The sequence below is a fragment of the Microtus pennsylvanicus genome, chromosome 6, assembly GCF_037038515.1.
Source record: "Microtus pennsylvanicus isolate mMicPen1 chromosome 6, mMicPen1.hap1, whole genome shotgun sequence".
Classification (NCBI taxonomy): Eukaryota; Metazoa; Chordata; class Mammalia; order Rodentia; family Cricetidae; genus Microtus; species Microtus pennsylvanicus.
Window position 1 is genome coordinate 107,131,795 of NC_134584.1, and position 22,630 is coordinate 107,154,424.

Consider the following 22,630-nt stretch of genomic DNA (forward strand, 5'->3'; position numbering starts at 1 on the left):
GCCCCTCGCCAAGGTGCAGCCGGTGGAGACTGGGAGGGCAGGCTCCCACACAGTGGCCACACCTCCCATTCCAGTAAGGTGACCCACCCAGTCCTAGCTACAACCCAGCAGTCCCGGGGAGGGGCCCCAAAGAACCAGATCAGAGATAGCCTTAGGCATGTCTTTATTCACTTGGATGCTGTACAAATATTACAATTTCCTTTTGCTGAAAAAAGTATAAAAATAATCTTTATATAGGAATCCATTCGTTACTGTAAATCTTTCTAAATCTCTGCAAATGGCTCTAGATGAGGGTAAGTGAATAAACAGAAGGGAGGGAGGGAGTATGGGGTAGAAGGAGACTGGGCCACTCTTCAGGGACCAGCCCACCCAGATTCCTAGCTAGACACATCAATTCCTTGTTAACCCCCTCCACCAAGGCGGAGATCCAGGACTCAGGGCACAGCAGAAAGGAACACATGAGAGGCTCAGAAGCTGCAGGGTGAGCAGGTGGGTAAAGGAAGTTAGAGTGGCAGCTGGCAACTACCCAGCTTCACCGGCTTTCCCTCCTTAGGAGAAGAGTGGCTGATAGGAACAGGGCAGATGTGCCACTGGGTGGCAGCTGTGCCCAGCTGAGGACGGCTTCAGAAAAGAAAAGGCAAATATTTTGGGCTCTGTGTAGAGAGGGCTAAGCTCTCTCCCTTGCTCTGCTAGCACAGTACAAGTGCCAGTGCGAGACATGGTGGCATGGCCGGAACTGAGCAACTGGGGAAGGCTGAGGAAGCCAAGAGTCAGGGGCTCTCTCAAGCTGGGGGGTGGGGGTTGGGGCAGTCCCTAAGTGGCTCCCAGCCCAGACAGTCTGGGTTGCAGCTGCACAGGACATGTCAGAGGTTGAGAACAGGAACATCAAAAAGATCACAGACACCTTCACTCTCGTCCAGGTTGTAGATGTAATCGTGGTCTCCGGGAGGTGGAGAAAGTCGGAGGAGGGGGGCAAACACTGCAGAGAGCATCAGGTTGAGGTCTTAGGCCAAAACCCCCAGCAGTCACCCACCCCCTGCTCAGAGCTCTCCCCATCTTCCTGGGCTACCCACCTTCTGAAGACATCAATTCCTCCAGCAGCTCGGAGCTCATGCACTCTGGGAATGAACACAATTCACTCAGATTCTGGCTCTCACCTCTCCACCTACCAAACTCCATAGACGAAAATCCCCACCCCACACATCCACTAGGAAGGAGCCTCATCCTTTTTTTTAGGATACCCAGAACAACACCATCCTTAGAAGAGAACTCAAAATTATGTTCCTTACTCCCCTACATCCATTCCAAAGGAGGAACACAGCCTACCTCGTGTGGGGTCGAAAATTTCTGACAGCTCTTTGGGGAGATCCAGGACTGAAAAAGAAAAAAACTAAGCTCAAAGGAGGTTCAGTTGGGTCCTACTATAGTCCAGCTTTCTTCAGGTCATGAATCATTAAGCCCCAGAACTCCACACAGCTGAGGAAATGTTGGTCCTACCGAGGAATGGGTGTCTTGTCTGCTGACCTAAATTCCTCAGTGCTGAGCCAAGGCTACCAAAGGCCCAGTGCAGGTGACAAGTACAGCCATTCTAATTCAGAGACATGCCGGGGGGTGATGGTGCATGCCTTTAATTCCAGCACTTGGGAGGCAGAGACAGGTGGATCTCTCTTAAGTTCGAGGCCAGCCTGGTCCCAGGACAGCCAGGATTGTTATAGAGAAACCCTGTCTCAAAAAACAACAAAACAAAACTCAAGATACACTGCAAAACTCCAATTGCTTTCTGAGCTGTGGGTGCACACCTTCTCTGAGAGAAGAGTCCCCATCCACTCCAGCCCTTCCTGGGTACCTGCTCTGGGCTGGGACAAGAAAACATGTTGACAGAGGGCAGTGCTGGTGTGATGAACCTACTTCAGACCTCTGACCGGGAGGACACATATGGGAATTGAAAGGAAAAGAAACCTGAGCAGACCATGATGGTTGTTAGGGCTGGAGAGGCGGCTTAGTGGTTAAGAGGGCTTCCTGCTCTTCCAGAGGACCTGAGTTTGGTTTCTAGCGCCCACACCAGGCAGTTCACAACCTCCTGTAATTCTAGTTCCAGGGGATCCAATGCCCTCTTCTGGTCTCCGAGGGCAGGGCACACACATCCTCTCTCTTTGGTTTTTTTTTTTTTTTTTTTTTTTGAGACAGGGTTTCTCTGTGTAGCCTTGGCTGTCCTGGAACTCACTCTGTAGACCAGGCTGGCCTGAATCTCACAGAGATCCGCCTGCCTCTTCCTCCCAAATGCTGGGATTCAAAGTGTGCACCACCATCACTGCCCAACATACAAATAATTTTAAACAGATTTTGGGAGGCCAGTGAGATAGTTGAGTGAATCCCAGTGCTTGTCTTAAAGCACGACTGTCTAACTCCAATCTCTGGAGCCCACATTAAGGTGGATGAAAAGAACCAACCCCATGGAAGAGCAGATGTGCACAACCTCTCCATCCCTGTTCTCTGTGGTGTTGGTGATGACACACGTCTTCATACATGCTTAGCAAGCACTCTACCACTGAGCAATATCCCAGGCATACTTACAAACTGAGAAATACCAGTCAGGACTGCATTGAAGAAAGGCCATTCCATTAGTAAGAGTAAAGAAAAGGATGCTTTTAATTGGTTTACCAGGCAATAGCCCCTACGTGGTATAATACCAGCCTACCAGGGCATAACTCTTATGGGGGTAACCAAGCCCCTTTTGCTTAGATCTGAAGCCAGTTCCATAGAAAGTAGTTCATGCCTGGTACTGTAAACCTTGTCAAAGGCCCATGGCTGGAGAGATCATAGCTCGTAGGCGGGGAACTTACTCCTATTGCGTGGCTAAATAGGCATATCATCAAATCATCTCCTAAACTTTTATGCTTCTATGTTGATCAGAAAAAATGGGCAGCAGGAGTCCATGCTCGTAGCTCATCAAAGTACTGAGAACCGGTAGAGTGCTCAGCCCAGTGTTCAGGGAACACTGCTAAAGGAGGTATGGGAGGAACGTACACGTCATGGGATGCAAAAGTGCTGTGAATGCCGGTCATGAATTTAACAATGCCACGGTATTCGTGAATTCACTAGCAGCTATGGTTACCTACATGAGATCAAGCCAGCCAACTATCTGGGAAAGGGGGAGTCATTTTCTTTGGATCTGTGCTTGCATGTAGCACTAACTAGAATGAATGGGTTATAAAAGAGATGAAAATGGAAGAGGAAGAACTAGGAGAATGAAGGGGGAGATCCGGGTTGAAAATGATCAAAGTACACTACATAGAACTGGGTGTGGTGGCACACACCTTCCTTCCTAGCACTCGGGATGCAGAGGCCACCTGGTCTACATAACAAGTTCCAGGAGAGCCGCAGCTACATAGAGACCCTGTCTCAAAAAGACAACAATTAAAAAAACACATTGAATATGTGCATGAAATTACAAAAAAAATTTTTTAAAAAAGTTTTAAAGGAAAGAAAGACTATAAATCTCGAGTGAAGATGGCTCACAGTTATCTGGGTGCTGAGGATGCGAGAGGGATGAGAAGATCTGCTTCACAGACCTTACCTAGGCAAGGTAAGGTGGGCAGCAGAGGGACCAGGAACTGAGGTGACAGAGGTGTCTCAAGTCTGGGATAAGAGTCCACACGGAACTTGAAAGTCAAGCTGGGAGCAGGGTGGATAAGTTCAGCTGAAGACATGCAAGAAGGAGGTGTCCACCAGGGATGCAGAAGATGGACGTCAGACATAGAGATGTGGAGACTGAGTAAAATACCTGGACTATGTAGAGGCTGAAACCCATTATCAGCTCCCTAGAGCTGAGGCCCTCTCCAGGTGTGATATGGGAAGTACCAATGTTTAAGCCAGTGATACAGAAAAGCCAAGAGCTGAGAGTAAAGACAGAGGAGGAAAGAGCATCAGCAGGGACCAAGAAAGCACCAGACTTAGATCCTTTAGGAGCAGCACTGTGTGATTAGGAGGCAGACTCAAGGTGAACATGGAGTGCTTGTTAAAGGCATCTAGACAAGGAAACACGAATGGCAAGGGGAGCACAGAGCAGCAAATCTCAATTAGTGAGGCTCAGTGACTGAAGTTCTAGGGAGGGGGCAAAGGCACCAGCCCTGACCTGAGACTGGACGCCCTTGTCTGGGTGGCAGAGAAGAGGGGTCAGAAGGAAGGGCATTTCCCAGCTGTGTGTTTGATACAGCACTGAGCTGACTTTCCCTGCTGGCCCTCGCCCCTCAGGAAGTACTCACCACCTGTGGGGTCTGCCTTGATGGGCTCAAAGGAGGTAGAAGGGTTGGGTCCAGATGAACTGCTGCTGCTGCTACTGCTGCTGCTGCTACTGCTGCTGCTGTCCAGGAGGGCAGAAGACTGCAGAGGCCGAGTGTCCAGTGTTGTCAGGCCCAGCGGGAGTGAGCTGAGCTCACCACTGTCCTTGTTTTCAGTTCCAGGGCCACCACTCACTGCAACCACATCCCCAAACTCAATCACATGGAGTCAGGAAATGGACCCTAGAGCTTGGCTAGGCTAGATGTTATGGCCAGGACGACCACAATGCTGATACACAAACCTAAAGAGAATTAGCCACCACTAGCTACAAGACGCAATCTAGAAAAGATCACTGAAGATAGAGCAAAGGTCCTGGAGGAGGGACCCACTGGATACTGTCTAATTTGGGATAAACTTGCCTACTAAAACTCCTTACACAGTCAAAGCTTCCTTGTTAGAAAGGGCATATTCAGGGCAACTGAAATGGCTCAGTGAGTAATGAGACTTGTGGATAAACCTGATAACCTGAGCTCTGCCGTATTAAAGGAGAGAACCAGTCTCTCAAGTTGCCATCTGACCTGATCTCCACGTGTATGTTGTGCATGCCTCCCCCTCAAAAATAAATAAATGAAAAAAGTAATTTAAAAGGGCATATTCACAAGGAAAGTTAAGCAGGGACCCAGCAGCCTATTCCGATTCTTAGGACGGTACTTCACAACACAGACACCTTCTTGTGGGCTCCAGAATAACTCATTACATCTTACCACGAGTCTCACCTGCAATCTCAGCTGTCTGGCCTGCCACCTCTGAGACTTCAGTGCTGCCAAGAACAGGAGCGGGGGTAGTTAGCTGGGGACTGCATGGACGAGAGGTTTCCTGGGGCTGAGCTAAGGCAGGTTTGGGCAGAGGTGGAGGAGTAGAAACAGCAGGTGGACTCTGGAGCAGATCCTCAGGAGGGGGTACAGGCACCGCTACAGGTGGCGAACTCCATGCCTCCTTGTTCACTAGCAACACCTCGATGGGGCCGCTCACGCTCTTCAAGTGAATCTGGTACTTCTTCTGACCATTGAGACCCTGGAGGTGGTGCACAAGATGGGGAACAAGTAAAATTGCAAGCAGCCATGGCTTGCTGGGTGAGAGCCAGACTGTCTGCCAATCCACCTAGATAAGCCCCCAACTCCAGGCCTCCCCCTACCTGCCCCACCCAGAACTTATCAAGCTCCACAGCCAGCATCCGCCCTCAGTTGACACCGCCTCAAGGGATGAGCACCTACCTCTGGGATGGGCACCTCTAGGCTGGTGCCTGATGGGGCCCGGATGGCAAGGAGGGTGTCTCCTAGAACCACAAGGGGAATGGGTCAGGGCCCAGGAGCTCAATCTGAGCTAGGAAAGGAAGTGTCTGTTCACTGGAGCAAAACAGGAAGCCACAGTCTCTAGGAAACTGAGTATTAAGCCTCTACCATCCCAAAGTGCTGGGCAGGGCTAAAACGCTTCTCTCCCAAAAAACTCATGCTCAGTAACCAGAAAATCCAGTGCAAACATGCTTCTTTTTTTCCTTCCTTTTGAGACAGAGTCTTTTTTTGTTTGTTTTTTCAAAGCATGGTTTCTTTGTGTTAATAGCTCTGGCTATTAACTTGCAATGTAGACCAGGCTGACCTCCAACTCAGATCTGCCTCCTCTACCTCCAAGTGCTGGGATTCAAGTACAATTACATTCTGAGTGAGGTCATTAGCGACAGGTAGCACTTCACTTCTCAAATATGTTGATCCTTGAAAACACATTTAACCAAGTTTTCCCAAGACCAAGATACAAGACGGAATATAAAAAGGAATAGCTCCTATATACACAATGCAACTGAATTAACTACAGATTGGAAATGGATGCCGCTGGCCCTAGTGCACAAACATATACATTCCACTTTTTCTCTGTGCCTCTGTCATGTCTAAGAAGCAAACCCAGGGACACACCGGACGCTTGTACCCTCAGTGTTGCTGGTCTCTCCAGAGTTTCAGTGGCTCTCAAATGGAGATGCTGCCTGGCTTCTCTTTAAGCAGGTACCAGGAACTCTCTTAGGAGATGGAACTTCTCCCTGAGCACGGAACCTGATGCTCAGCCCCACCCTCGTCTCCCCTTCCCCAGGCTCTGCTCACCAGCAAAGCATCTGCAGATGTCTTCGTGGGTCACGTAGGCCAAGGTGTGGGGGTTAAGGAGAACAGTGGGTGCCTTTCTTATTGTGCCAGACGGCAGACCACAGAAGACCCAATGTTTTAGCAGCTGTCTGACACACAAGCCCTCAGAGGAAGTTCTGGAACCTGGGGCCCAAGTGGGTAAGGATCATGGGCTAAGGTTGGAAGAGAAGGGAGCCTCAAGTCTGAATCCAACCAGGGGCTGCAGGATCACTCTCCCGAGAGGGACAGAGCCCAGCGCCCCACAGGGCAAAGCCGGCTGAGGGTCCCTTGCCCACTCCCCAGAGCAGGGCCTGCCAGAGGATATCAGCTGTTCTGGACGTCCTCTGTGACATTCCGGATGCTCTGCTGCACCCACACCTTGTGCTGGTCAAGCTCTTGCTCCCGCTGCTGCAGCTCCTTGATCTCTGCCTTGAGCTCAATCAGCTTGTCGGCAATCTCCCGGGTATTGCAACCGGGTCCCACACCCCTGAACCGGAGGAATGAGAGACTGAGAGGACCTGCTGAGAACTCTGGGTCCCATACCTCTGCTCACTCCTACAACCACCCTCCCATGCCGGACACTTCTGCCCTCCCTAACATCCCTACTCACTTCCACTGGATGCTGTTCTTGGACTTTTTCTCGATCAAACCAATACCTTCCAACACGTTGGTGATGTCGTAAATCCGCCGTTTCTGGCGCACAGCGAGAGTGTCGGCTGCCTGGCAAGCAGAAGAGAATGGAGAACGCTAGCGCCACTCTTAAGGGTGCACCCCGATACCTATAGTCTGGGATGGGGGTAAGTCTTGTGCGCCACCCCTGGAGTTCCCTCCAGCCACTCCAGCAGTGTGTTGGGGAAGAGTCTTGGCTTAGTTGTGTTCTGATATTCTGACGCTCGTTTCCCTGTGCTAGCCATGAAGGGCCACGAGGACCAGCACCTGCAGCCCCGACTCAGACTCAGAGCTCACGCTCTATGGCTTGAGCGAATGAAAACAGCCTCCCGCCTCTCGCCCGTGAGAAAACACACGGCTGGCGGCCGGCTGTTGGGGGACTTAGGGGGTAGAACTGCGGTTCCCGCTACTGGTCCAGGCCTGGTCCACCATCTCCCCGGTCGCCCCTCAGCCCGGGCCGCACCAGCTTGAGGTCAAGCACGCCGTCCTTGGCTTCCTGCAGAAGCGACACGAACTTGGTGGTGAGAAGCCCCAGACTCTTCTCATGCCTGCTTGGAGTACCCGGGGGCGGCGGCGCCTGTGGCCCGGCCTCCGCCATCGCGCCCGCCCGCCCTCCGCCTCCCCTTAGCCAGGCCAGGCCAGGCCGGCGGCGGCGCCACTTCCGCTTCCGTTCTTAGTCGCCGGGCCACCGGAGCTATCACCACTGCTTCCGCTTCCGTCTCGCGCCCTCCCAGGGTAACTGGTGCAATTCCTGTCTGCAGAGCTAGACGTAAAACCTCGGGGACCATCAGCAAATGTACCATTAGCCAAGAAGACGAAAGACTCTCCTAGGACCGCTAGTAGACATAACAAATTGTATAGAAGGAAGTGGCAGGGGCCCGGCCGGGATTGTCAGTGAGCAGTAGAGAAGAGAGAACGACCAAATCTTACTTGCTAATGTGCCTTTAAACTAACTGCCCGAACCCCCATCTAGGGAAGGGAGGCCATACCGCCTGATAAGCTAGGCCTATTAACTTAAAACTACTCCGAAGGCTTTCTTACTGTTTTGAGATCATCCCTGCCTTCTTTAGTTCTTGCCAAACCAGCAAGCACTAACTAACTATATCTAGCCTGCCCACTTCTTCCATCTCTGCTCCTCTTCTTTAGTTCCAGCATCATTTTCCTCCGGCCTCCATACAGTTCAGAGGTCACGAGTCTTGTTCACAACCACTTCTCAGCCCTTGCAAAGGTATTTGCCTCTGTCGGAATATAAGGAAAATCTTTAAGGCAGTTCCTGACAGATAGGAAGAACTGTGTGTTTGCAAGTCTCATTTGTTTTTAAGGTTTTTATTTTCTTTTTATTATTTGTATATGTGTGTGTCTGTGTGGGGGTTTGTGCACATGTGTAGAGCTGGAGTTAACAGGCAGTTGTGAGTTGCCATGTAGGGGCTGGGAATTGAACCTCTGTCCTCTGCAAGAGCAGCTAGTGCTCTTGACTGAGCCATCTTGCCAGCTGAGTGATATTTATTTTTAACCTTGTTATCACTTTTTAGTTTATTTTGATCAGTTTCTCTAGGAAGCGAATTGCCTTCTGCAAGTCTATGGAGGATTCATACTTGTAAGAGTGTAAAACAAGCAGAATTCACAAGAGTTAGTTATAATAGAGCCTATGGTGCTAGCTCTGAAATTAGGGTAGTCTTTCTGAGGTGTTCATATTCAGCAAGGGTACTTACTTGGGCCTTTGTACATCAAAACTGACTCAGAACTTGAGTGGCAAAGCCCTCGGTAGCCTAGACTTCTGGCCGCTAGAAAACGAGGGTCTATCCTGATGGATGGATTTGGGTGGCACACCAAGTGGTGACTACATTATCATCATCTAATGTCCGTGGTTCCCTATCCGTTTCGGGAACAATGTAACCTTTCTGATCCCTGACTGCTGTCTCCCACTGCACTCTCTGCAAACAACAGAGGCTCTTTCCTCTACACAGGTTCCTGCCCTTCTCCGTGGGGGAACACGGGGGGGGGGGGGGGGGGGGGAGCATCAGCAGTCTCAGATAGTCATGTTGTGTGCAGCCACATCAATACACGGGAGGGTCATTCTTCAAATCAGCTTGGGATGTGCATATGTGTTTCCTGAGCGCTCAGAAGTCCTAGATGGGCTTGGTCAAGACTTGATGACAGGGAGTTCATGCCTGCCCCCACCCCACAGGAAGTGGAGCCCAGCTCTCCCCACCTCAATGCAGATGCTTTTCCTGTTGGGAATAAAGCGACAGAGACTCAACTTCCTTCCTTTCTGCCTTGGAAAAGGAGGGGCCTTGGGGAGAAAAAGGGACTTTTGGGCTAGCAAGTGAGAGAGAGACTTCCTTGGGGAGAGGAATTTGGCTGCTGGTGCCAGAGGAGCTGGAGTCACTGGGTCCCGTGAGCAGTGAGGGTGTGCCCAGCTCTGCTGGAGAGAGAAGGCCACTCTCAAGGCCAAGGCCATTCGTGGAGGAGGGAGAACTGGGCACTGGTCTGATCTGGTAAGTTCTGTACCAAATTTCCTGGATGTTACAGAGCATAAAAGGGACTTGCAGCTAGTGTGCTGGGCTTATTTGCATGCTTTCTCACTTGGCATCTGCAGAGGCACAACCCAGAACCGCAGAGGGCCAAGGCCTCCCAGGTAACCCCCTCCTGTCATTCCTACCTCTCTCTTATTTTCTCAAGGGACTAGGGAAGAGCCTTGTTCCTCTTTCTCAGAGGGGACAAAGGGACATCCACTCTGAACTACGCCAGGCTGGCACCTGCACACCTATCACATCTCCAGCTCCTCAGGCACACCATGGACTCAGCAGCCAAGGACAAAATACAGTCCATCCTTCTTCCTGGTATGAGCCTTGCTAGCTAGTCTGGGAGGGGGATGATGGCAAGAAAAATGGAAACAGTGGTGCTGTGTTTTCCTGCCAGATCTGGCTAGAACTCTATACGGTAGCAAAGGGTGGGCTCTCTCTGGGCGATTGCTGAGGAAACAGAAGGGCAGCAGGTTTGTTAGCCACAGGCCCACCCTGATGGACACATCTGCCCAGGCTCTTCCTGTCCAGGGCCTGAGTGGCCAGAGCAGGAGAGGGCAGAACAGCTGGCTCGGGGCACAGCACTCAAGTGGGCCTCGGGCATCTTCTACCGGCCAGAGCAGCTGGCCCACCTGGGCCAGTACCGAAACCGTGAAGTGCAGCGTAACTATTTCCTGGAAGCACGAATTAAGGTGGGTACAGGAGCAGGGAGCAGGGGCGTTGGAGTGGGACAGGGCTGGCCAGGCCTTACCAGCTAACTCTCCATAGTCGGTGGTGCAGTCATACCTGGAAGGTGTACAGACTGGCGTGTGGCAGCTGACCCGAGCCTCTGAGGCTGTGCAGGAAGTGCGGGAAGCCCTGAGCCAGGCCCACCACTTACTCCAGGGTTTGTCTCAGACCTCCCAAACCCTGGCACCCCTGAGGGAACATGTCATCCAGCACAAGCAGCTTCAGGTCCTGACTCAGTTGCTGCCGAGACTACAAGCAGGTGAGTGTGGGCGTGGGGGTTCTCTGGGCTCGACTTCTAAGAGTCCACAAATACCCACGCTGAGCAGCAGCTGGGGCACTAGAGAAGTGATTACATGGAGAGATGCACCCAAGGCATCCCAGAGAGTAATCCTAACTTCAAGAGTATCTGAAATAGGATACACAAGCAGCTCATCCTGGGCTTCTCAAGCACAGACATGGAAGTCAGCGGCTGTGGCCATGGTGATTAGCACATTGAAAGGGCTTGGACTCTAGCTCAGAGGCAGAGCATGTGCTTAGTATGTGCAGGACCCTAAATTTGGTCCCAGGTATTCCCCCAAAATTACACACATACTAAGTTCAACAATACCTGCATCTTTATATATGCATCAATATATAAACACATAAATACAGATATATATGTAGCTAACAAGGTGGGCGAATAGCAGTCAATATGGTCTCCTATTTATTTTGTCTGTCCTCTAACATTCTTTTGAAAGATTTTTATTTTAAGTGTATGTTTGGGTGCCTGAATGTATGTATGTATGTGTGTGTGTGTATGTATGTGTGAATGTATGTATGTATGTGTGTATGTGTACCACATGAGTGCCTGGTACATGCAGGGATCAGAAGAGGACTTAGATCCCCTGGAACTGAAGTCACAGGCAGTTGTGAGTTGCCACATGGGTGCTGGTAGTCGAACCCAAGTCCTATGCAAAAAAGCAGCAAGTGCTCACAACCACCGAGGCCTCTCTCTAGCCTCCCACCCATCCACCCACCTCCCCAGCGTTCTTGATTTCATATTCTATTGGCTCAGGGATTGACATATGGCCCAACTGTAGGCCATAGCCTGAATGTTCGGATTAACCAGTGCTCTGCTGTGCTCACCACTAAATATTTAAAACCTCGCACACATCTCAGGACCTCTGTGTCCCTTGCTGTACCAGCAGCACAGGTGGGAAAACTGAGACCTCAAGCGACCTCCTTTCTTCCCTAGTGCCAGCCGCAGTGGCCCACACACAGACCCTGATCGATACTCAGAGATTCTTGGAGGCATACGTGAGCCTACGGGAGCTAGAGCAGCTGCAAGAGGAGGCATGGACACCCCTAGGAGGGCTGGAGTTGCCAGTATTCCAGGGACTGGGCCTCCTGGCTGAGGCGCTGTGCCAAGCTGTGGAGGCAGCTGCCGGGGCTGCAGGGCGACTAGCCCGGGAAGATCCAGCCCTGCTGGTAGCTGCTCTTCGTGTGGCAGAGGCGGAGACTGAGCGTACAATCCTGGGGCAGACACCCAGAGACTGGCGTCAGCGATGTCTTCGGGCGCTACAGGAGGGCCTGGACCGGGCCCACTTCGCATCACCTGCGCTGCCTGAGCCAGGGGCCCTCGCAGGGTGGCTTGAGGCGCTGCAGGTAGCTCTGCCTGCTGAGCTGGCTACGGCTGAGGCCCTAGTGGCGCCCTGCTGCCCACCAAACTACAATGTGGTTCAGCTCTGGGCCCACACCCTGCACAGTGGCCTGCGTCGCAGTGTCCAGCAGCTCCTCTCAGGGCCTGAGCTGGGAGCTGCCGATACCTTTGCCCTGCTGCACTGGGCATTGCATGTGTACATGGGGTGAGTGTTCTTGGAGGCGTGGTAAGAGGGAAGACTAGAGGCTCAGTATGACATCCTGCTATCCATCTCTAGGAAGGAGATGATGGGGAACTTGGAACTGGGGCCTGAGGCCGATGTGTCCCAGCTACAGCCCCTCCTGACCCCGGAGAACATCGAGCAGCTGGAGACAGCATTTGTGGCCCAAGTCCAGGTGACTGGTTAGGGCAGAGGACAGAGGTGCTCTGCCCACCGCTGTGACCACTGTCTCCTTGAATGTCTTGTCGATACCCTGATAGGTCTTGATGCTCGCTATCCTCTCTTCCCAGGTAAGTGTGGCTCAGTGGCTGCAGAAGGCACTAGATGGAGAGGTAGCTGAGTGGAGCAGGCAGCAGGAGCCCAACACAGACCCATCTGGTTTCTACCATTCACCAATGCCTGCCATTGTAATGCAGGTGGGTGGGAAGTACCCAAGGCAAGTGGGCAGCTCCCACAATGAAAGGGAGGTGGGCAGGTCTAGGGGATTTCTAAAGGCTGCCCCTCCCTGCCTGCAGATCCTGGCTGAGAACATTCAAGTGACCAGCCTGATCAGTGACTCACTGCATCGGCGGGTGCATGACACGGCGCTGTCAGAACTGGGCGTGTTCTTGAGGAGGTTTGCCAAGCAGGGACCCATTCACAATCCCCGGCAGCCAAAGGGCTCTGAGTGAATAGGGGAACCCCACGCCAGTGGGGAAAGGGTTCCTTTAAACAAGGACTTGAAAGTGGGGCTGCAGCTGTGGGGTTGCCCGAGCAGCAGCAAACCCAAGGGTCCCCTCTGCCCACTACAGCTTCAGCGATGCTCTGATCCGCTTCTCTCAGGACCATCTCAGGGGAGAAGCCCCTCACTATGTGCCCTACCTGCTGGCTGCCTTCAACCACCAGTCAGCACTGAGGTACTACACTTGCACTAACATTCTTCCGAGTGCCTCAAAAGCACGGATGCCACCCACGTTTGACCCACTTTAGGCCCACAAAGGTGGGGTTCTAATCCGGGCTCTGATACTAGTTGTACCACAATGCATCTGTCATTTTTCTTATTAGTTATTCTACTGTTACTTGGGTGCTTAGTTGAATAGTCTGAGATAATAAATAAAGATGTGAATATTTATATCCTTTTAACAAATATTTATCAAGGCTTTACTCTATATCAGATAATGTCTGAAGTTCTGAAGTTACAGCTATGAACTAGGAAATTTTCCCCGTGCTCCTCCTACTTTGAGACAAGAGTTTTACCCTATGGTTCAGGCTGGCCTCAAACTGGTAGCAATCTTCCTTCTTCAGCCTCCACCAGGCCTGGCTATCTTCTTGAGTATTATGCCCTCTGTAGTAGGCACAAGGACAGACATAGAAGCTGAACTCACAGAGATCCTCCTGCCTTTGCCTCCCGAGTGCGCCACCACCACCCGGCCAAACGGATGCTTTTTACACACTCTTGTCGAAAATTAGCTCCCCTCCCTTACCGAGGAGGAAACAAAGAAACAGAAAGAGTGACTTAACTCGAGCTTACTTTAGCGGCAAGCCCTCTGGGCACGCCTTCCTAACCTTTCAAAACACCTTCACAAACCGAGAGCCACCCTTCCCGCCCCCACCCCACCACACACACTATGCACCACAAGGTGGCGCCAGAACGGATGAATCCTTGAGGGCCATGCGAGCCTTGGCCTTGGTCCTGAAGTAGTACTTTTGGTTGGGCCAGCTCTTCGTTATCCGTCCTGCTGCCAGACGGGGAAGCTTCAGGGGTCTTGGCTCCAATAGAAGCCGCGCTGGACGACGTACAGAAGAGGATCTGCCGCCTGGTATTGGAAGCACTGCAGGCTGAGCTCCAGGTGAGGCTTCCAATCCAGCCAGGATGGGAGTGGGAGGGAGAAACACAGTATATTTATGGGGTCACTGCGGGATCCGGATCATTCCTCTAGCCTGTCTCTGCCATGCTTTCCCTAGCCCCTGTTCGCATCTCTACCCTCGCGCCGGTGGCTGCTGAGTTCTGAGTTGCTGGACGGTGTGTGTGAGCAGACGTCGCACTTCTGCCAGGATTTCTGGCGTGTGCGGAAGCCTGCTGTTCAGGTGGAGCAGGGAGAGGAAGGCTGGGGAAGGGGCGCTGCTGATGGCAATCTGTACTCAACTCAAACTGGTTACCTGCCCTGCAGCTGCTGCTGGCGGAGGCGGAACGAACCGTGGTTTTGCAATACCTGCGCGCGCTGATGCAGGGCCGCCTAGTGTGCCGTGGTGCTGACGAGCGGACCCAGGCGGCTGAGCGCCTTGGGCACGATGCTGTCCAGCTTAAGGAGCTTTTCCTGGGTTTGGTGAGAGCTCGTTGGGAGGGCAGGCAGTCTACAGTCTACAGAGAATCTCAGTAAACGGGTAGAAGCCGAGGGCCCGCTGGAAACCCTGTCCCAATGTGTTCAGGGCCTAGAGGAGAGCGCTCACTGCGCGCCGGTGCTGCTCGCCCTGCGGGAACTGTTCAGCCTCCACGACCCAACGCTGCTCGGCCTCGAGGTGGCAGGCCTGAGGCAAAAATTTCCCGACGTGAGGTGAGGGGAGGGGGACAGGGGAGGAGGAAAGAGCCGAGGAGGGCAAGAGCGGGGCTGACACGCATAGTGGTGTTCCTGCAGCGAGGACCATGTCTCCGCCCTCCTGGACCTGCGTGGGGACGTGTCCCGAGAGCATCGCCAGGCAGCACTCAGCTCTCTGCAGGCCGGCCCACCGCCCTCACCTTCCTCTGGCCGCCGTGCCCTCTTCAGCCTCGTACCGACGCCTACGCCCTCACTGTCCTCCTGCCTCCCCTCGGGTCCCTGCTCCTGACCCATCTGTCTGCGTAATAAAGCCACATCCACCGCGCGTCTGAATCTATATGTTGGGGCACGCGGGTGTTGAAATCAGCGCTGAAATTAGGGGTTCATGTCTAGTGATTATCCTGGCTGCAGTTTTAGTATTCCCTTAGCATCTCGCCTATGCAGACATTTGCTCTCTTTGTGAATTGCGTCCCCCGAACCCTGGGCTCCCGCGGAGTCCTCAGTATCCACGTATCCGCCCGCCGGCAATAAGAGTCTTCACCGCCTTCGCCCGACGCTTTAGAAGCCGGGAAACTTGTGGAGGGGGGGTTTAGGACGACCCCTCGCCCGGGGGCGTGGCGTGGCCGTGATCCCGCCCTCTTCGCACGCCTGGCCCCGCCCACAGTGGGCTTCAGTTCGCCCTACCGCGGAGACTGGCGTGAATCTGCGCATCTTCGTGTGAGCGTGCGCGCGCCCGAGTGCGTGCGTCTTTGGCGCCGGCTCCCAGAGTCTCGGAGGCCCGCGATCGGCTTTGAAGAGCAGGACTTGTCGACAGCAAAAGAGGCGCGAGCAGGTGGGGACGCGGCACGCGGACCGAACCCGCATCCCACTCCAAAGACTGAGACTAAGCATGCGACCAGACCCCTCTTGATTTACCGGAGAATTCCCCCACTCCATTGTCTTCTAGCCCCGCCCTCCATTGGGCACGCCCTTCGCCCTATCCCACGCCCCTTATTGGCCTCCAGGTCACGCCCCCCCGGATCTCTCGGTTTCCATTGGCTCTTCTCCCATGTTAACCTCTTTCCAGGGGTTCTTATTGGTGTGGGCCACACCCTCTCATTTGTCACCAGACCCCGCCTTTCAGGGTCTCCATCCTCACTTTGTCTTTATTCATTCTGCCTCTAGTGAGTGCTTGGGACGAGAGGGTAAATCAGACCCTCCCTGACCTCGGGGAGTTCAGGGCTTGGTGGGGAACATGGACCTAGCCTCCAACCGTGACAGCCTAGGGCTGTCAAGAAGCCTTCAGGACCCTGGAACGCTTTGCACATCGGGAGGGCTTTCCAGAGAAAGTGAGGCCTAAACCGAGCTCTGAAAAAATGGTTAAGAGGGTACTCCAGGGACACGTTGACCAAAGAATTCTTGGCAGAAGAACGTGAGACGTGAAAGAAACAGGTGCATTCTGGTAAATACGAGGAGGTGGGTTGGAATGAACGAAGGGAATAGATGAACTGGCCCAGGCAGTGGTCAACCAGGCGCCCAGGAAAGTATACACTTTGAGGGCGAATAAGGTCTAAGACTTGCTGATCACTAGGCAAGGTTGGAGGAGGGCTCCGAGGAGAAAGATCAGGTCTAGATGTGGAATCTAAGTTGGGGAAGGAATGATTCTAGTTCTTTTTTTTTTTTTTAGGTTTGTTTTGAATTTTTATTTCTTTATGGGTATGTGCATGTGCCTGTGGAGGCCAGAAGAGGGCGTTGAGCCCCCTGCCCCTGGAGTTATAGGTAGTTGTGAGCTGTCCAACGTGGATGCTAGGAACTGGGTTTGGGTTCTCTGGGAGTGCAGCAAGTTCTCTTAGTTGTTGAGCCATCACTCCAGCCCTCTGACTCCAGTTCTTACAAGGACTCAGATTCACCCATTTATTGATTACAATGCTTTATCAGGAACTATTCTGGGTTTTGGAAACACAGCTGCAAATCCTGGAAAGGAGAAAGCAGATAAAATCACCAGTTATACCATACAAATGTAAAATTAACTGTTACACCTTACATGGCAACAACTGCTACAGAAACAACAACATAGTTCAGAGAGAGAGAGAGAGAGAGAGAGAGAGAGAGAGAGAGAGAGAGAGAGGAGATTTGTTCTTTTGTAGAGATTTGTTAGGGCTGATTTTCTTTCTTTTTAAAGCTTTGAAACATGTATTGCTATGAAGCCCAGTCTGACCAGGAATTCACAGTTCTCCTGTTTCAGCCTTAAGAGTGCTGGGATTACAGACCTGTATCACTAAATCTGACAGAGGGCAGCTGTCTTTATTTATTTATTTTAATATATGAGTTCTCTGCATGTATACTTGCACAGTAGAAGAGGACACTAGATCTCATTCTAGATGGTTGTGAGCCGCCATGTGGGTGCTGGGAATTAAACTCAGGACCTCTAGAAAGAGCACTCAGTGCTCTTAACCGCTGAGCCATCTCTCCAGCTCCTAAATCTTTTATTAAAACATTTTTATGCAGGGTGATGGTGGTGAATGCCTTGCCTTTGATCCCAGCATTCAGGAGACAGAGGCATGTGGTTCTCCAAGTTCAAGGCCAGCCTGGTCTACATAGTGAGTTCCAAGAAAGCCAGGACTACACACACACACACACACACACACACAAACCAAAATCAAAACAAAACAAAAAAAAAACCCAAACTCTCTCTCTCTCTCTAGCATTTTTCTAATATATTTATGCAGTTTTTAGGAAACTGAGACAGTAACCCAAGCTATTCCACGTGGGACAGTGACCCATGCTATTATATGTGGGGTGGTGTCGTTATTTACACAATGGGCACATTCAACTTTAGGTACCTGCTAAATATTAAAGATATCTTGAAGGTCAGGTATGTTGTCTTAATCCTGAGCCAGGACTAGAGAGGTTGAAACAGGAAGATTGTGAGTTGAAGATCAGCGTGATCTACATAGGGAGATGCTGTATTAAAAATAGATATGTAAAAAAAATAGTGAAAGTAGCTATAGTGATCTAACGTTCATGGAAGGAGGCTGAACTGATGTATTTAAGTCCGTGGTCATGAGAACTAGGGATACAGGCTAGTGAGACAGGCTATACTTACTATGTACAAGGCTCTGGGTTTGATCCCCTTCATCAAAACAAAACAAGTAACCACAAAATTGGATGGGATCATAGGATGAGTATACATGGAAAATGTTACAGTGTTCAGAGGTTGGGAGATAGGGATAACTGACAAGAAGAAGCAGCCAGTGACGTGGGAGGAAAGCTAAGTTCTAGTGGACTCAGAAAGGGAAAGGGGCATATGTTCCCAGGATGGAGGGATCCGCTGCATCAGGTGCTACAGAGCAGCATGATGATCATTAGTGACCTCGGTCGGCTCAGTCTGAAGGAGAGCAGGACGTATGCAGGCTCCATGGGAGTGAACTTAGGAGACGACGGAAGAAATGGGAGATGGTGCACATGACTCAGGGTATGGTACTGCATCGGAGAGCAGCTGGAGGAGCTGTGTGTGGAGTCATGTACAGGGTTTCTCTGTAGCTTTGGAGCTTGTCCTGGAACTAGCTCTTGTAGACCAGGCTGGCCTCGAACTCACAGAGATCTGCCTGCCTTCTGCCTTTGCCTCCTGAGTGCTGGGATTAAAGGCATGTGCCACCACCGCCAGGCCTTGTTTTATTTTTTAAAATGGAGGAATAACAGCATGTATTTATGCTGATGGAATTAATCCAATGGGGAGGAAGACGTGGTGTACGTCAAGGAGAAATCGAGTCCCTGAGCAGGCAAGGGAGTTCAGAGGCTGAAGTCCTCAGTCAGTCTCTGGGGAGAGACCGGATTGCACTGAGCCCTGGCACAGAGTCAGGGGTGAGTTCTCGTGCCTCGGATGACCCCTGGGAAGATGTCTCAGATGGGAGACAGGCCAAGGGCTAATTTGAATGTACCAGTGTTTCTCTGATTCCCAAAAGCAGATTCTAATCCAGTTCTGGATAGATGGCCACCAGGAGAGACAGTATTTCATGTGGGGACAGGCATGAGGAAGGTGCACTCCTTCACACTGACTGATCACTGATGGGCAGGAGGATATAGACGGAGCTAGGTGAGGGGACAAAATGGGACCAAAGAGATGCCACCTGTACAAAGGAGTCTATGGGCTTCCCTCACCTGTGGTCCATCTAAGGATCAGAGGCTGCATTCTGCCAACTCCCAGGCTGGGTAAGTGCTGAGCACTGAGGTTAGAATCATGTTTAGGGTCTTAGTTTTAGCTCTAGATCTAACCATCTGAGAGTATTTTAGTAAGTAGGAAAATGTATAAAATTCTTCCTCTTGCTTCCACCTCAGACGATTTGGGTAAACTTGGTGAAAGGAATGGAGGCTGGGGAGGGTGGACAGTTTCTCAGGTTCCCAGCAGCAGACCCTGGATCCAACAAGGCTAACGGGGGACACAGGTCTCTCTCCTCTGGCCACATCCACTCATGCCTGTCTCTGCATGCCCTTCTGTGTCTCTAGAGGTCAACAGTGGGAATTTGGAACAGCTGAGCTGGATGAAACCCTCAGGACAGAATGGTGCTGGATTCAGGGGCTCAGGTGTATGAGCGGGCACCCCCCAGCCCACCTGCCAGTCCCCCATCTCAGCGCCCTAGGTTGAAGCCCTCAAATCGAAATGGGCCACCCCTGTACCCCTGGCCGCAGTCCCTGTCTATGCCTTTGGCTCTGGCGGTTCCCTCAGCACTACAGTCCCAGCCTATGTGGCAGACCTTCTCAAAGCTGCAATTGGGACAGCGCAGCCACATGCGTCGCAGTGAGAGCACCTACAGTGTAAATAGCACTGTCCAGCGGGGGCGAGGTAAAGCTCCGCTTGGACGGGGATGTGATCCAGGTGGAGGGACCCTACGGCCTGCAGCCTCCTTGCCTCACATTGCTAAGACTCGAAAGGAGGTGGGCAATGGTAGCAACAAGAGCCCCTGCATGTTAGTGGCCCTGCGGCCAACCAACATGGACCAGGAACGGGAGAAATTCTTCCAGTCCCATTACACATACAATCCGCAGTTCGAGTACCAGGAACCAATGCCAATGAGTGTGCTGGAGAAGTACCAGGAGGCCTCTGGACAGTTCATCCATCAGGTCAGTCCAGCCTGCCCATTTCACCCTGACCCTGACTGCCCAAGGGACCTAGTCTGACTAGTGACTGTGGCCCTGTGTACAGGCTGTTGGCATCATTGAGGCGGTCCTGGAGAAGTTTGGCACTTATGAACACTTTGAGGCTGCCACAGGGGGCCAGCTGCTGACCAAGTGCCAAATTTGGTCCATTGTTCGAAAATACATGCAGAAGGAGGGCTGCGTCGGGGAGGTAAGTTTGCCCTATCTACAGGACCCATCTCTATGCCTCAAATCAGGCCGTCAAGCTGATAGGCTCAGCTACACACCTGGCCAGAAGTAATTCCTAGACATATCCCAGCCCCAGCCCCAGAAGGGCGGGTGTCCTGGTCAGTGTCTGGCCTGGCTGCCTTGTAGCATCATGGGCCTATCTGCCCACTAGCTCTCAGGGCTTGTAAACCATGACTCAGAGCCCTGCCACCCTGCAGGTTGTGGTGCAGCTGAGCGAGGACCTGTTGTCCCAGGCAGTCATGATGGTGGAGAACAGCCGGCCCACACTGGCCATCAACTTGACTGGAGCCCGCCAGTATTGGCTGGAGGGCATGCTGCGGCACGAGATAGGTCAGTCTGTGGGTAGCATTGGTGTGGGTGGGCAGGACTGAAACTTACTAAGGGATGGTAACAGGGCAGTGTGGACTTCAGTAGCCTCCTTTCTCCCCTTCCTTCCCTCTGGGAGAAGACAGGCCTGTTTATCTCTAAACAGCCTTCTCGTTCAGACAAGTAGGTCAGACATGCCCACCCACCCTCTGGGTTGACCTTCATGCTTCTTCCCTTGGGTATCTCTCCAGTTCCTCTCTGACTCCCTTTGACAGTGAAGGAAGACTTCTGAGGTCCTAACAGGCCAGGAAGAATTCTAAGGGTTCCATCAGACTAGCTAACTAACACACAGGCCCACCAGGGTGAGTGGCAGGCCAGATCCTAGGAATAGAATTGCTTGAAAAAGACACATGGATAAAAGTTTAGGAGATCAGGCTAGGAAGGGGAGCACAGGACAGTAGTCACTGCCCTTACCAGACAAGAATCCTGTTGTTGTTCTGGGCAAGAAGTGATTTTGATTGGGGCATTTGCATGACTGTCAAGATGATTGGCATGGGCGCTAGGATGTTGGGGCGGGGTGCCACGTGCCTGGTTTCTAGGAGGGCTCGTGCACAATATGAGTTGGTGTGCAGGAGATGAGAAAATAGGCAGAGAAGATTCTGTGTCGGACCAAGAGTCTTATTGCTGGAGCTGCGTGAGAATGCATTTAGGTAGGGCTTGGGATGACCTGTGGGGTAAATTTGGGGGCATGAAGATCTACGAGTCTCTACTAGAGGTCCTCGGAGTGCGTTCAGCCAGCACCGTGTCCTCCCTGCAGGTACCCACTACCTACGCGGTGTGAACAATGCGCGGCAACCGTGGCACAGCACCGAAGGCAGATTGCAGTACGGACTGCGGCCAGCTAACCCCACCGAGGAGGGCCTGGCCAGCCTGCACAGTGTGCTGTTCCGAAAGCAGCCGTTCCTGTGGCGAGCGGCCCTGCTCTACTACACCATTTACCGGGCCGCGCACATGTCCTTCCGCCAGCTCTTCCAGGATCTGGCGCAGTATGTGCAGGATGAGGCAGTACGCTGGGAGTACTGCGTCCGGGCCAAGCGAGGACAGATGGATACCTCCCAGCCAGGTGGGAGCTGCGGGGTCAGGGGAAGGCCCGAGCTGGTGCAAAGCAAAGGATGGCTTTGGGGTAAGGACTTATTGATCCTCGTTCTCACAGGCTGCTTCAGCAAGGACCAAGTGTACCTGGATGGCATTGTGCGCATCCTGCGGCACCGGCAGACCATCGATTTCCCACTGCTGACCTCGCTGGGCAAGGTAAGGGGCTGCGGGCTTACAGAGGCCCCAGCCAGTTCTTCCATCCTCCCTGTACCCCTGAGTCATGTTCAGTGGAGGCCTGGATACCAGCCTCTCCCGGGGTAGGAACTTGGGTGGAGGTAAGCAGGCAAGAAGAAATGGAACTTTGATATCCCAGATGAGGCGTGTGACCCCGCCTGCAGATGTGTGCGTGTATTTCAGGAGGTGAGTGTTCCAGGACAAGGGAGCAGTCAGGAAGTTCTGGGGAAGGAGACTGGAGAAATGTCCATGGATCAAAACCCAAGCCCTGAGTATTTGTACTAAACTGAGGAAAATAAACCTCATCAGAAGCAAAGTGGGGAGGGGTTGAGAGGCTATAATAAAGTGTGGCACAGCTTTGCTGTGGGAGGCTCCTAGTGGATATCATGTGGGGGGCCGTCTCGTGTTGGATGTGGGAGCTACCTAAGAGATGCCTAGATATCAGTTGAACATTGTTTAGAGGTGAGGGGATAAGCTGGGCTGGAGGGGAATGGGTTGTAGAACATAGATGGAAGATGTAGAGAGAAAGAGAAAAGACCCAGGGCTGAACCTGAAGGTACCTAGTGGACTGGATCAGGACTAGAGGAGCCATCACAGGAGCCAATGGCCCTGAGTTGTCAGTATGGGACTGGCTGCTTGAAAGCCAGGGGCTATGATTAGCCCTGAGTCTTAGTTTTCTCCCTCTAGGTCTCCTATGAAGATGTGGACCAACTGAAGCCCCATGGAATACTAGATAATACCCGAGTACCCCACTTTATGAAGGACTTGGGACGCTACCGGCAGCAACTGGAACACATCATGGCTACCAACCGGCTGGATGAAGAGGAGCTGGGCCGCCTGCTGCCTGACTGATGTTGGTTAAGGGTTACAGACAGAAGATCTTG

At 52.2% G+C, this 22,630-nt stretch overlaps 3 protein-coding genes across 8 annotated transcripts; 2 read left to right on the forward strand and 1 right to left on the reverse strand.

Moving 5' to 3' along the window:
* Nucleotides 1-146: 146 nt before the first annotated feature.
* Nucleotides 147-7,790, reverse strand: E2f4 (E2F transcription factor 4). Its single transcript, XM_075977194.1, has 10 exons — nt 7,582-7,790; nt 7,060-7,169; nt 6,775-6,936; nt 6,432-6,475; nt 5,556-5,617; nt 5,058-5,355; nt 4,266-4,475; nt 1,327-1,374; nt 1,074-1,118; nt 147-979 (listed from the first exon to the last, which is right to left on the reverse strand). The coding sequence occupies exons 1-10, from the start codon at nt 7,714-7,716 to the stop codon at nt 864-866; spliced, it is 1,230 nt and encodes a 409-aa protein (XP_075833309.1). The 5' UTR covers nt 7,717-7,790; the 3' UTR covers nt 147-863.
* A 1,114-nt stretch (nt 7,791-8,904) lies between these two features.
* Exoc3l1 (exocyst complex component 3 like 1) lies at nt 8,905-15,072 on the forward strand. 3 transcript variants are annotated; one of them, XM_075977229.1, is made up of 14 exons: nt 8,905-9,616; nt 9,801-9,961; nt 10,160-10,335; nt 10,412-10,631; nt 11,607-12,216; nt 12,289-12,406; nt 12,522-12,647; nt 12,747-12,847; nt 13,023-13,127; nt 13,931-14,060; nt 14,176-14,298; nt 14,382-14,537; nt 14,641-14,765; nt 14,847-15,072. In XM_075977229.1, the coding sequence occupies exons 2-14, from the start codon at nt 9,916-9,918 to the stop codon at nt 15,034-15,036; spliced, it is 2,226 nt and encodes a 741-aa protein (XP_075833344.1). In that variant the 5' UTR covers nt 8,905-9,616; nt 9,801-9,915; the 3' UTR covers nt 15,037-15,072. The 3 variants fall into 3 exon arrangements, with proteins under 3 accessions (XP_075833344.1, XP_075833345.1, XP_075833343.1); XM_075977230.1 differs by lacking the exon at nt 8,905-9,616 and adding an exon at nt 9,627-9,756 and having other exon boundaries at nt 9,834-9,961; XM_075977228.1 differs by lacking the exon at nt 8,905-9,616 and having other exon boundaries at nt 9,627-9,961.
* Nucleotides 15,073-15,414: 342 nt separating this feature from the next.
* Nucleotides 15,415-22,598, forward strand: Matcap1 (microtubule associated tyrosine carboxypeptidase 1). Of its 4 annotated transcripts, none has more exons than XM_075977233.1 (8): nt 15,415-15,579; nt 15,912-16,178; nt 19,233-19,847; nt 19,930-20,073; nt 20,309-20,441; nt 21,235-21,540; nt 21,631-21,728; nt 22,434-22,598. In XM_075977233.1, exons 3-8 carry the CDS (start codon nt 19,287-19,289, stop codon nt 22,596-22,598), a joined length of 1,407 nt encoding a protein of 468 aa, XP_075833348.1. In that variant the 5' UTR covers nt 15,415-15,579; nt 15,912-16,178; nt 19,233-19,286. The 4 variants fall into 4 exon arrangements, with proteins under 4 accessions (XP_075833348.1, XP_075833347.1, XP_075833346.1 ...); XM_075977231.1 differs by having other exon boundaries at nt 15,471-15,579; nt 15,912-16,188; XM_075977234.1 differs by having other exon boundaries at nt 15,489-15,579; nt 15,912-16,202.
* The last annotated feature ends 32 nt before the right edge of the window (nt 22,599-22,630 follow it).